We start from the raw sequence: 12,276 nt of genomic DNA, 5'->3' as shown, positions 1-12,276 counted from the left end.
TATTTTATAACAGCATATGGTCATTGATGGTTTGGAATCATTGACTCATTTGAATTCATGAGGCAATTTTTGTGGATTTTAAACATTTGCAGATTTATGGGGACATAATTTTATGAGAGAAAGTCTCATAAAAGACACCATCAAAATCATTATATGAGGAGGTTGTGAATTCATGGGAAATTGGCACAAAGGAAATGTATGAAATTTACCATCACCCCCCACCCCAATCCAATGAAAAACAATGATTTTGCATTCTAATGATTTTAAACACTTAGTATTGCTTTTCAATTTTTTTTAATGAGTATTGCTTTTCTTTTCTTTTTTTTTTTTTTTGGAAATGGTTTGTTTTTATTGTTGGAAATTTATTTGCATTTTTACAGAGTAAAAGCAATTGACAGCAAGGTACATGTAGCATTGTTTACTTTATTTCATAAATTTGTCAAATATCACACAAATAAGTCTGATTACAGTGTAATTGTTATGTTTTTAAGTGAAACCATATCTAAAAAATGGATGCAGTTGAAAATGAGACTTGGCGCAAATGAGGGTTTTTACAATTCCATACTTTATTAGGTGTACATGTATTACATGTACAATGCATTATAAAATGCTTATAATTCAAATATATAAATAAATAAAAGTGACGTAATTTTATGCCTTGTGTCCTCATTATGATGATCAAGCATCACCGTTTCCAATTTATGAACATTCAACCCAAATGACTAGTATTTTTGGTTGAACAGGGAATTGAACCTGGTACCCCTGCATTATAAGGACACAGAGTCACCCAGACCGACACTTCCGATCCCGTTCACAAATATTTGGGCGCCAAAAATAATTATTACAAACTAGAAATTTACAAATTAAGGCAAGGCACTGGTGCGGCCATTTGAAGCTTCCGCACCTTTCGCCTAAAAAACAAGCATTCTGAGAGTATTGCATTAGAAATACTAGTCCCCTACCGGCAAGTGTAATCTGGTTCCCGTTAAAAATTGAAAATGCCATAATTTCGTCAAAAATCATTGAAACGGAACGAAATTCAAACATAATCTATAATTAATCAAGGTAAAGACACATACCAAAAATCAGCTCAATATCTGCAAGCTTTTAGAAAAAAAAATTGCGGAAAACCCTTAAAAATTGAAAAGATCGTTATTCCGTCAAAAATCAATGAAGCGGAACGAAATGCATATTTGATCTGTAACTTATCAAGATACACTCACATACCAAAAATCAGCTCAATATCTGCAAGCGTTTAGGAAAAAAAGAGCGGAAAGCCAAGTGGGAGAGACTGACAGACAGACAGAGGGACAGACAGACAGCTAGAAAGATGGACGGACGGACCCAGAGGAAACCTATAGTCCCCTCCGGTTTCACCGGTAGGGGACTAAAAAATACATGGGCATCATCGGAAAGGGGGAGGGGGATCGGGACTTCTTTATTAGCCTGACATCTGTAGCGGACAATACATGTTTATAAGGAATTTTCTGGTGATGCGGTAGAGTCTCCCTCAATTTACAGCAATTTAAGGACAGAGAATACAAATAAACTTTTATCAAAAATCTTAGAAAATAACAACTAATACCATGTTTATATAAGTAAAAAGTAAAAACCGCATAGAATTTTATTTTTCATTCAAAGTTTCACAAAAAATGGATTTTAAATGACAAAAAGTTGTATAGATTAATGAGGATGGTTGCAGAAAGGATGAATTTTAAACATCGTAGAAAGCTTACAATTTATTAATATTTTAGAAATTTATTATTCTAATCATGATCATTTACAACCAACATAAGTCAAAAATATATATCAATCAAGGTATCTTTTTTTTATCATCTGTCTTAATTAAGCTGCTGCATCAAGATTGAAGAGCTCGATCTTGGATGTGCGGCCGCTTCATAGTACTCAACGAATGGAGAACTCGAGCATGCAGCCAGAGGTTGGATTTTGAAGGGACATGCAGTGCTCCATTCCCCAAACATTCTTTTAAAAATGACTACAATTTAAAAGGGGCAAATGCTTGTATAAATAGGACATGTGTATTGCCTAAAAGTAATTCATTTTGAACCAAATGAACCCGCTTATTTGTAACCGAACCAAAAGGTGACATATTTCAAACCAAGAAAACAAGTGACATAATGACTACACCTTATTGGACAATGATCTCGTGATTAAATATTTCAAAAACAAACATCGAGGTATGTAAGGATTTTGTAATGTACTCCTACTTCCTATATAAATGGCGTTATATCTGAATACCAGTATCATGAACTTTTAATCCCCATTATCTTAAAGATACAAGGCTGTTATATTCCCATGTAAGTTCCGTACTCCATTCCATTTCTTAAAGTGCGGATCGCTATGTGGTTCCTTAACGTCTGTCTCCTCTTTGTAGGAATTCAATACACAGCAGCTTCAAGTAAGGTTATCTTCGAATACAAAGACCTTTTCTTAAATTCAGGAAAAAAAAAAATCTTCCATCTTTTGACAGCCATGAAAAAAATTGAAATGAGTAAATTTCAGCTAAGACATTAATATTTCCCCGAATTCATGTCAATAAATAAAATAAGATTGTAAGAAATGTTTGAAATACTTGATATACTTCTAGTTTCGACTATTCATTTTTGACAATGACAAACTCAGCATGTTCTGCTTAAACAATTTTTTTCCAGGACTATAGTACAGTACATGTATTCATGTAGCCATTTTAAGCCATTTACTAAGTATTTTACTCTTTGTACACTTCATTTGTCGACGAATTGTGCTCAGGACTGTTTTGCTCATTTGCTCACAAGCATTAGTTTTGTTAGACTCAGTAAAATATATTTTTTATACTATGGGGGTATATTTCTCCCCCTACATTCAAGATAAATTATATTAACATGCGAGAAAAGTATGTCAATATGCAAGATAATTAAGTATGCATGCAAAATAATTATGTTGACATGCTGTTTTATGTTATTGACCTACAGAGATCCTGTTCAATTAAACTCAATGATCAAGTTTATATAGATTATTTACGGTAACAAAAAACAACTTTAAAGTATGATATCATTAACAGACATGAATAATTGATATAAAGATACAAGTAAAATTTGGTAACGAAAATCGTTATAGTAGAGACATAAATAACAGAGATTTGCAACTTTGCCATGTTTGCTTACGTAGACTAGGGCCCCCCCCCCCCCCCCCCAGAGCTAGCTTTCCCCCGGAATCTGTACTCTAGAGTAGGACTTTCTCCCGAGGGGAAATCTCACAATAGAGCCAAATTCCCCCTCTTTCTTACTCAGCATAGAATTTCCCCTCTTTTATCAATGCTTAAATCATATCGACAATATTTTGACTAAAAGGTTTTTTTGAATGTCAACTGATTTTTTAATGGAAAGATGAATGTTTCCGATCGACTCAAGAATTGTTAAATTTAGTAACTATGAGATCATAAATTTAACATGTTTGATATACAGTTCAAATCACTGAGTATCAACCTAAAATTTTAATTCATAGGAAATAATAAAATTAGTCATTCAAAAAATTGAAACTTTATATTGATTATTGAAAGCAAACAAGGCAAATTAAAGAGGCCATTGATCAAAAGTTGGCAAAATCGCGACAATATTGCCGACCACGTGCACGGGTAGGAGTAAATCACATTGAGGTATATGTATAATAAGTTGAATTTGATATTCCCAACTTATAGGACTACATTAATTTTCTTTTTTCACCAAAGCATGTTCAACGCATTACCATGGCCGCTGTGTAAATTTATTTGACGATTGTCACGTGGGAGACAGATATAGCTACAATTACTGTGGTTTTCTACAGAAGTGTTGTGTCACTCCGCATGCTACACAAACACACACCACAGCCGCTCCACAACACGGAAGCGGAAGTGTTTCCACTAACAATGGGGGTACGTATTTTACATTGTATGCATAGGGATAAGAGCTCGAGATCGAATACAGATAAATTATGATCGTACCGCTAATGGTATGTCGACTGCATATAATTCATTCCAAAGTGAACTGTATATATTATAGTACAATTTTCTCCAAAACCAATCAAAAGGAATACGGCTTTTTTAATTTATGTGTTTCTGTAATCACATTTTCAAAGTGAAATACTGTACTTTATTTATTAAATCATGGCAACGAACCTGGAGTGCAATATGTATATTATATAACATGTATCAGGTTAAAAAAAACACACACACAAAAAAAAACACCAAACAAACAAACAAACATAGAAACAAACAAACAAAATAAAAAACAAAAAAAAAACCCTCTTGCTGTCGGTGATAATTGTAATGTTCAAATTAAGACATAAAAAAGTAAAAATGGTGCATTCCAATGTTTAACATTTTATTTAAGTTTTTAAAAATTCGTGCTATAATAAATACAATTCAGTGGGTTTTTCCCCCGAATACAGTGTTTACCGTTTGTATTTAGTATTAGGCCTATATGTAATTAAGGTGTTAAAATGTTTTACAGAAAGAAACATGCTAATAAATTCATCAGTAAAATTGCATAATTCGATCCTTTTTTCCTTAATGGAAATGGAAATAGAGCACCCCAAGTACAATATGTACACATCAGATACAAAAGTATCAAAATAAAGTTGATTAAATGTAAAAAGAAAATGTTAATTAATGATTTTTTTTTGTACACGTATAAGTTCTTTCCGAGAAAAAAAAACGGGGGTTGGGGCAAGTAGGCAAGTATCTACTTCTACATCTACTGTAACTGCGGAAGTTTGAAAAATGTTTTCCTTCTACAAGAATGTAATTAACCTGTTACTAGAAAATATCAGATGTATTATTGGAATTGTTCCGTCACCAGTGGTAAACATTCAATTCCTCGATATTGAGCGGGGTTTTTCTTATGAGAAGAAAGAGGCAAAGGTTAAACAAAGAAAAATGTAATAAACTTAAATCTCAATATTGTATAGTTGAATCTGGAATTTATTTCACTCTAGCTAAGACAGGATTTTTTGACATTTTTACTCGATCGTTGAATTCCATATCCAGGTAAAAACATTTAATATCCCATATCTGTCCTTGAACTAAACCCATAGAAATGCATTGTTAAATGATACACATATCCTCATGATGATAATATTCTATAGTTCAAACATAATAACAGTATGTATGGAATTTATTCTGATGTAACATTTGGGTAAAACAATGACAAAACTGGAGTTTGACATGGGTGTTTTGTTTGTTTGTTTGTTTGTTTATTTGGTTGTTTTAATTTTTCTCATAGCATAATTTTTTTTTACTTATAGCGTTCAATCTTGTAGATTTTTTTTTCTGTCCTATTCTCATATACAGTTATCAGTCTATTTTGTATATATATATTTCCAGACTTTTATTATTGTTACTTTGTTGGTTTTCCATGAGCATGATTACAATTTTCAACACCATTATTGATCAATACACTGAACATTTTGATTGACAGGGCAATGCGGAACCTCATTGGTTGGATCCACCCACACCAAAATTGTCGGCGGTACCACAGCATCGCATGGTGAATTTCCATGGCAGGTTCGACATACTATTAAGAATACCCCCCTCCCCCTCTAGTTTTCGTGCAAAGGACCAATTGATTATGATAGTTGTTTTTCTTTTTTCTGATATTCATGAACTTGTAGAACTTCTTATTTTACAGGTGTCTCTGATGTATGGCGGTAGTCACGTGTGTGGTGGTACACTTATTGACTCCCAGTGGGTCGCTACTGCTGCGCACTGCTTCGAAGAGTGAGTAAAGTTATTTATGAAATCAGATCGATTGAAAGAACAACACTATATAAAAAAAAAACCCAATATTTTTTGACAGATAGCATCAAAGTTGTGACACTTTCAATTATATCAATCTTAAATCAGATCCGAAATATCCTTAAGCACTAAAGGAAATTTCTTTGAACAGACATGTGCATCCTCGCAAGCCAGGGGTCCTGAGTCAACGTGTTGCCGTTGGACCCCTGGCATATTCCTTTCAATATTTGTGGGCTGACTGTAGCGACGTCTTTCGGAAAAATTACAAATCTTGATTGTTTTTCTTATCTCTCAACCAATCACATTAAGCCATTCTAGGATAAACAACTTGTAACACATGCATTTGAGGTGTCAACTGAATCCTTATCTAACCATTTATGAAAGCTTTAATTTGATTGGTGCTTCTCAATGAGAGAAGCAAGCCCACGAATATTGAATGAAATATGCCAGGGGACCAAGGACAACGTGTTGACTCAGGACCTCTGGCTTGCGAGGATGAGACATGTGTGTTTGAAAATTTTATTTGAATGTTTCATGATAAGTTACGTATAAATTTGGAAATGGTCTTCTTTAATTGAATTAAGATCCTATTTTTTTTATGTTTAAATCAAAAGCACAGCTAGGTAAGAAGGGCCGTTCTAGATCTCCTCCTATCGAACTACATATCTATTTTTCAACAAAATTTGAAATGCCAATCCCCTTTCAGACAAGTTTACAACAGGACAATATACGGTGAGAAGAACACGAAATCAAAAGAAATTTACCCTTTCCACGAACATTCTTTAATTTTTTGTGTATATTCTTATCTTTTACAAAAGGGGACATTACCCCCCACCCCACCTCTCCCGTCTAGACGTTTACTTATTAAATCACAGGTAGCCGGCGTGGTTAGAGCGTTTGCTCTATAGTCGCAGAGTAAGGAGTTGATCCTTCTGTGGCGGGTTTGAATCCTCTGTGTGACGCGAGGGTCCGTCTTTCGGATGAGACCGTACAAATTGAGGTCCTGTGTCGCAGTAGGTTCTGACAAGAAGAAGATCCCTCACTGCTCACAGGCTGTAAGTGTTGAGTACAGGTCTAAATTTGCAGCACTCCACCGGCAAGTTGTACGTGGCGTCTGGATGAAATATGAAGATAACGAACAGTATTTAATCTCGAAAGTCCAATGAAACGATACAAATTTGGAGCAGAGCAAACGGACTTCAAAATTAAGAGGTTGGATCATGTGCCATGGAGGAGTAAGCATCCCCTGCCGACCGGTCACATCCGCTGTGTGCTCCTTGTTATGATCGGGAAAAACCGGAAAAATCCATAGAAAGTTCCGTGTATAAATAATGGCCTAACAACTAGTATGAAAACGTCAGTCAGCATTTGACTCAGTGATAGGTTGTATGTGCTGACAAGGTCATTGTATCTACCATAAAACTTGCGAAATGATGACTTCAAACGAAACTGTTGATATATTGTTTCATCAACTTGTTTGGTAATAGCTTGTCTTGTTTTAGAAATTCTTCATACGTAGAGCATGCTCTTGCGTATCGAATCAACTGAGAGACATAAACTCCATATCCAGGTACACTGTAATAATGGTATATTGCTACATAAGTAAGGGAAGTTGACGATTGAAAAGTTGAAGTTATCACGTTTATCATATAGCTTTGTTGTTAGGTGACCATTAATATGAGTGAGGAACGTTAAACAAACAAACAAACTAACTAACCCGCAGCCTACAAAGCATTTTCGTTGAGAAAGAGATTTTTTTTAACAGCAGCAATTGTTTTAATTTTACGATGTTCTTCAGAGAAAAAAAAAATTGAGATTGATCAAAGTAAAAGCCTTTCAAGTTTGACAACTTGGACAATGTAGGAATTGCAAGCACAAACACAGAGTGAAACTATTCCATTCAGTTAACTGAAAGGTGACTGAAAATTTACTGAAGAATCACTGAATGATTCGTTAGAATGTTTATAATAGTTTCTGCCATTCAGCCGTCTTTCAAGAGCTTTAGGAGAATATTCAGTTGACTGAATGACACAGTTTCATTCTGTAAAAATCCTCTTCAAAGAGTCACACAGACATGGAACAGTGGCGGATCCAGAATTTTTGAAGAAAGGGGAGGGGACAGGTTAAGGGTCTGGGGACATACATGTATAATAAATGCAATATTAAGGGTCTGGGGACATACATGTATAATAAATGCAATATCTGACACAAAAATTGATTCCTTAACCTTAATTTGTATATTTTTGGTCACAAAAGGGGGTGGGTCCCCTGCTCGCTCTAAATCCCCCAGTGTGGATGGCCATGTTCCTGCTTGACACTATATTCTCTATTTTCACCGTAGCTACCACAACGTTCGTCACTGGACTGTCGGTGTTGGTATGCACGATCGCCACCATCTGTACACAAGTCAAGTCCATCATGTCCGAAACTTGATTGTCCACTCCGGCTACAATTCTCGTACAAACCTTAACGATATTGCCTTAATGAAACTGGATAAACCTGTGGACATCAACACCCAATATGTCCGCGCTGCCTGTCTGCCAAACTCAAATGATCATTTCGAACAAATGACTTGTACAGTAACTGGATGGGGCGCTACATACTTTGGTAAGTCTGTAACAAAATAATCATATAGCGTCCGTTTATTTTAAATATTAAGCTTTGTCTCGAAATTAGAATTTGAAAGAATTTACAATGCTTACCATAGGTGTATAAATGTAATCTTCTCTCTCTCTCTCTCTCTCTCTCTCTCTCTCTCTCTCTCTCTCTCATACATAGTGGATATATATTCTTTAATATTAACCTATCCAAAACATATAAGAATGTAAAGATAACTTTATAATAAATTCTATGGCTTTTTAAATGTAGACTAAGAGAATAATGTTGGTTACAAAACTAGATATATGCAAGGGCATCTGTACACTGTATTTTGTTCCTGATAATAATTATTCCTTAATTTATGATGATATGATATTGATTATTGATTTTTTTTTTCATGATAAGCTTAATTTCTAAAAACGTGTAGAGCAATATAGTGTGAATTACATTCTGTTTGTTAGTTATGTAGTAGGCATACATTGGTTATTTGGTTTATTGACAACTTTTCAGAAAGTATAGACAGTGAGAAAGATTCAGAATTAACATGGGTATAATAACATCTTGCCTTCTGAATAGAACTCACCATAAGAAACATATTCAGCAATAATACTGATATGAAGATATACATGTATTATGTTTACTCTCTTATAATGAAAAAATAATGAATATCAAGATTTTTTTTTGCTCTAAGTTATGTTTTGTTAGGGAACTGGGAGTTTCAAATCATTCCTTACAATCCAAAACTCCTTCTAAAAAATTTGAAATCTTCAGGAAGTTTTATTATAAGTTAATGCGAGCATATTGTATTTAACATTTATTTATTGCTTTTGTTTTACGTTTAGAACTCTTAATTGCTTTTTTGAATTGATTGGATTACTAGTAAACTCTATTTGCATTTTGAAAGACTTTTTCAGTGTACTACATTACATGGCTTACATTTTAATTGATTTGATTGTAAAGTCTTTGAATGATACATTTTTTTTTTAATTGTCCTGCACAAAATACTTCCGACAAGTGAATAATAAGATCTTTGTTTTACAGGATGATTAGAACATATTAATTAAATACGAGTACGTGCATACAAGTATTTCAAAACTATCTCTACAAACAATTTTAAACATGCAATATCTGAGAATATACCTTACGCACCAACATAATTTTAAAATGAAGATACTTTGTATGCAGTTCTACATATAGCAGGGAAAACTCGTTTACACCATTAATCAAGTCACGTTAATATCAAAATGTTTCTCCTGTTTTGCCTTTACCACATCTTGCTCCTTAGATAAAAACGGTGCTCCAGGAACCAGATATCTGCATAAGGTGGATGTACCGACAATGACCAACTCTAACTGTCGATATTTTCTTGGAAATGCTGTTCACAATAGTAATATCTGCGCAGGTTTACGTCAGGGTGGCAAAGACGCTTGTCAGGTAATGGTAGATACTGTAACGAAAATATGTTTTTCTGTAGAGTCCTTTTACTCTGGCAAAGAAAATATATCGATTATCGTATAAAGATTGCAGTTACAATGGGTAAGTATTTTAATTTTAGTTTATCAAAGTCACTAGTAGAAGTTTTAACGAAAATATGCCAGGGGCGTAGCTTCCATTGTGGCAATGAGGCAACTGCCTCACTAGATTTTTCACCACCACCACCCCTTCCCATAATCAACAATACATTGCAGATGATACGTAAAATTAATGGTATTTCTTTTAACATTTTAAGCAGTTCTATAATGTTAAATTGAAGTTTTAAAGAAATAAAAGCAAAGTTTAATAAGATGCGCTTTCACGTTTAACTGTTTCAAAAGTTTTAGTAAACATATTTATTAACTCTTTTACATTCTTTTACAATATGTAGTATCATGCTGAAGTCTTAAAAAAAAGAAGCCAGTACAACAAATGAAATTTCATTGCATTTTAAAACCCCCAACTCCATTTTCTGTCGGAGTGCCCCCCCCCCCATGATACCACCCGGAACCTGCTGGGGGCTTAAGGCGGCCCCAGCCCTCTTGCTGCTACATGTATGGTTTTGCCTCACTAAAATTTAAAGTCAAGCTACGCCCCTGTATGCAGAAGGTTATAGCAGACGTTTTAGGAAGTGATCAGGAAGAACGGATAAAATTTACGAAGGTTTTGTCCGAGATGATGGAAGAAACAGCACAGTAATAGTGCTTCTTATGTAGTTTACACATCCTAACACGTGCAAGTTAGTAGTTTGCTGCTATAATACAAGTTTAAAAAATATGTTTTTGATTTTTCTTTTTATTTAGACTTAAGGAAAAGTAAAAATAATTTGAGGATATTGTCCAGTAAGTTCTACAATTTCAGTCGCTTCTGTATACTGCTTTCAGTTAGCAAAATCTCTGTACAATGGACATGTTTGAGCACTGGTCGATATGAGGGCTGACGGTATTTTCATGCAGTGTTGCATTATTCCTGTTTCATATAAGTTCAGTTTTGTTCAGCAAGGGGTAGTACAGTTGTACCTGATGTTTCCAGCGGGCTCTTCCTCACAATTGCAGTATTATCCCATACTCTGCAAGAGTGTCATTGTATAATAATTTATTGTCCTTTTTAGCTTCGTTATATTGAATGCAAATTTTTTAGAGACTAGGTGATACTGTTTAAGTGATAGGCGTAATTATGTTACAGATAACTTAATTGTGTAGCTCAATTTTGCCAAACATGGTGAATCCTAATAATTAATGACCAAGCTTACTTGCTATTTCATTCTTTGCTTGCAAGAAAAACAGGTGACTTAAAGGTCAGGGGGTGTTCAAATCGATCGTCAATAAACAAAGTTACATTTGATATTCAGATAACAACGGTCATGCCCCGGGCGCCCAGTACTTAAGAAAGGTTGATGTACCGACAATGACAAACTCCCAGTGTCAGTACTTCTTGGGTAGATCTCACGTGCACATCAGTAATATCTGCGCAGGTCTGAGAGCAGGCGGAAAAGATGCCTGTCAGGTTTGTAAGATCATGTGGTTGTCATACAAATTGGTCTTGGTCATATGAGAATTTCATTTCAGTGGTATTGCAAATTCTTCCTTGTTTTAAAATTTTGTGACAGGAACATGTATCTTGTAAGATTTGAAAGCTTGATATGTCCATTTGGTGTCTTTTTTCCCTTGCTTTTAATTTAATATGTTTCATCTTTAAGTCGTTCGAAAGATTCCACAGTTTTTCTCGCATTGCTTTTTGTTCGTGGATGCTTTGCTTTTAAAAAGGGTGCCTGTTTATTTAGTGAATCAATTCTTCTAAATTATGATGCAACTTTGAGGACAGGGTTAAGTGAAATATTATCGTGGAAATATTGTTCTAATCTTCAGTATAAAAAAGTGGTATTCATATTGGAAAATTTATTATGATAAACTTAGCTTTTTTATGCAATTATCCGTTTCTCTGACAGAACGAAATAACTATGCAGTTATGCGAATTTATTTATTTCTCTTGCATATAAAAAAGGATGTCTGAAACAACTGATACACAATCTTTGAATCAACCTAGAAGAAATTGATGCATCTGGAAATGTAACAGTAATAATGAAGGACAAAAACATATATAAAAATCACTTTAAGATTACATACACAGATAATTCTAGCAAATAAATGTGTCATTTAACATTTTACAGGGAGACAGTGGCGGTCCTTTAGTCTGTAAGAAGGATGGAGTTTGGAAGTTGGCGGGAATCGTGTCCTGGGGATACGGGTGTGGCGATAGGAACGCCCCTGGAGTGTATACACGTGTCAGTTCCTTCCTATCCTGGATTAACCAACAAAAAGCGGCTCATCCTTGATCTCTTAACTATAAACTTTTATCTTTTGATGACGTGGTATAAAGATGACATCATAACATGTGTTTGTTGTTGTGTAAAACAAGACAAATATACTCATTAT

At 34.5% G+C, this 12,276-nt stretch overlaps 1 protein-coding gene across 1 annotated transcript; it reads left to right on the top strand.

Moving 5' to 3' along the window:
* The first annotated feature begins 2,324 nt into the window (after positions 1–2,324).
* Positions 2,325–12,232, top strand: LOC133189370 (prostasin-like). The gene is made up of 7 exons (XM_061324754.1): positions 2,325–2,419; positions 3,728–3,910; positions 5,454–5,539; positions 5,664–5,752; positions 8,112–8,377; positions 11,193–11,347; positions 12,012–12,232. Exons 1-7 carry the CDS (start codon positions 2,362–2,364, stop codon positions 12,174–12,176), a joined length of 1,002 nt encoding a protein of 333 aa, XP_061180738.1. The 5' UTR covers positions 2,325–2,361; the 3' UTR covers positions 12,177–12,232.
* Positions 12,233–12,276: the final 44 nt, after the last annotated feature.

This window comes from Saccostrea echinata, unplaced genomic scaffold (genome assembly GCF_033153115.1).
Source record: "Saccostrea echinata isolate AGI-Se365-2 ecotype Australia unplaced genomic scaffold, CSIRO_AGI_Sech_v1 ptg000018l, whole genome shotgun sequence".
Lineage (NCBI taxonomy): Eukaryota > Metazoa > Mollusca > Bivalvia > Ostreida > Ostreidae > Saccostrea > Saccostrea echinata.
The sequence above is the reverse complement of the archived record's forward strand: the minus strand, read 5'-3'. Positions and strand labels throughout refer to the sequence as shown.

Excerpts from the sequence above, each read along its gene's own strand:
- LOC133189370 (XM_061324754.1), top strand. The coding sequence starts at position 2,362 with ATGTGGTTCCTTAACGTCTGTCTCCTCTTTGTAGGAATTCAATACACA. Across the intron at positions 2,420-3,727 it reads TCAATACACAGCAGCTTCAA|CATGTTCAACGCATTACCAT; the intron begins GTAAGGTTATCT and ends TTTTCACCAAAG. Across the intron at positions 11,348-12,011 it reads GCGGAAAAGATGCCTGTCAG|GGAGACAGTGGCGGTCCTTT; the intron begins GTTTGTAAGATC and ends AACATTTTACAG.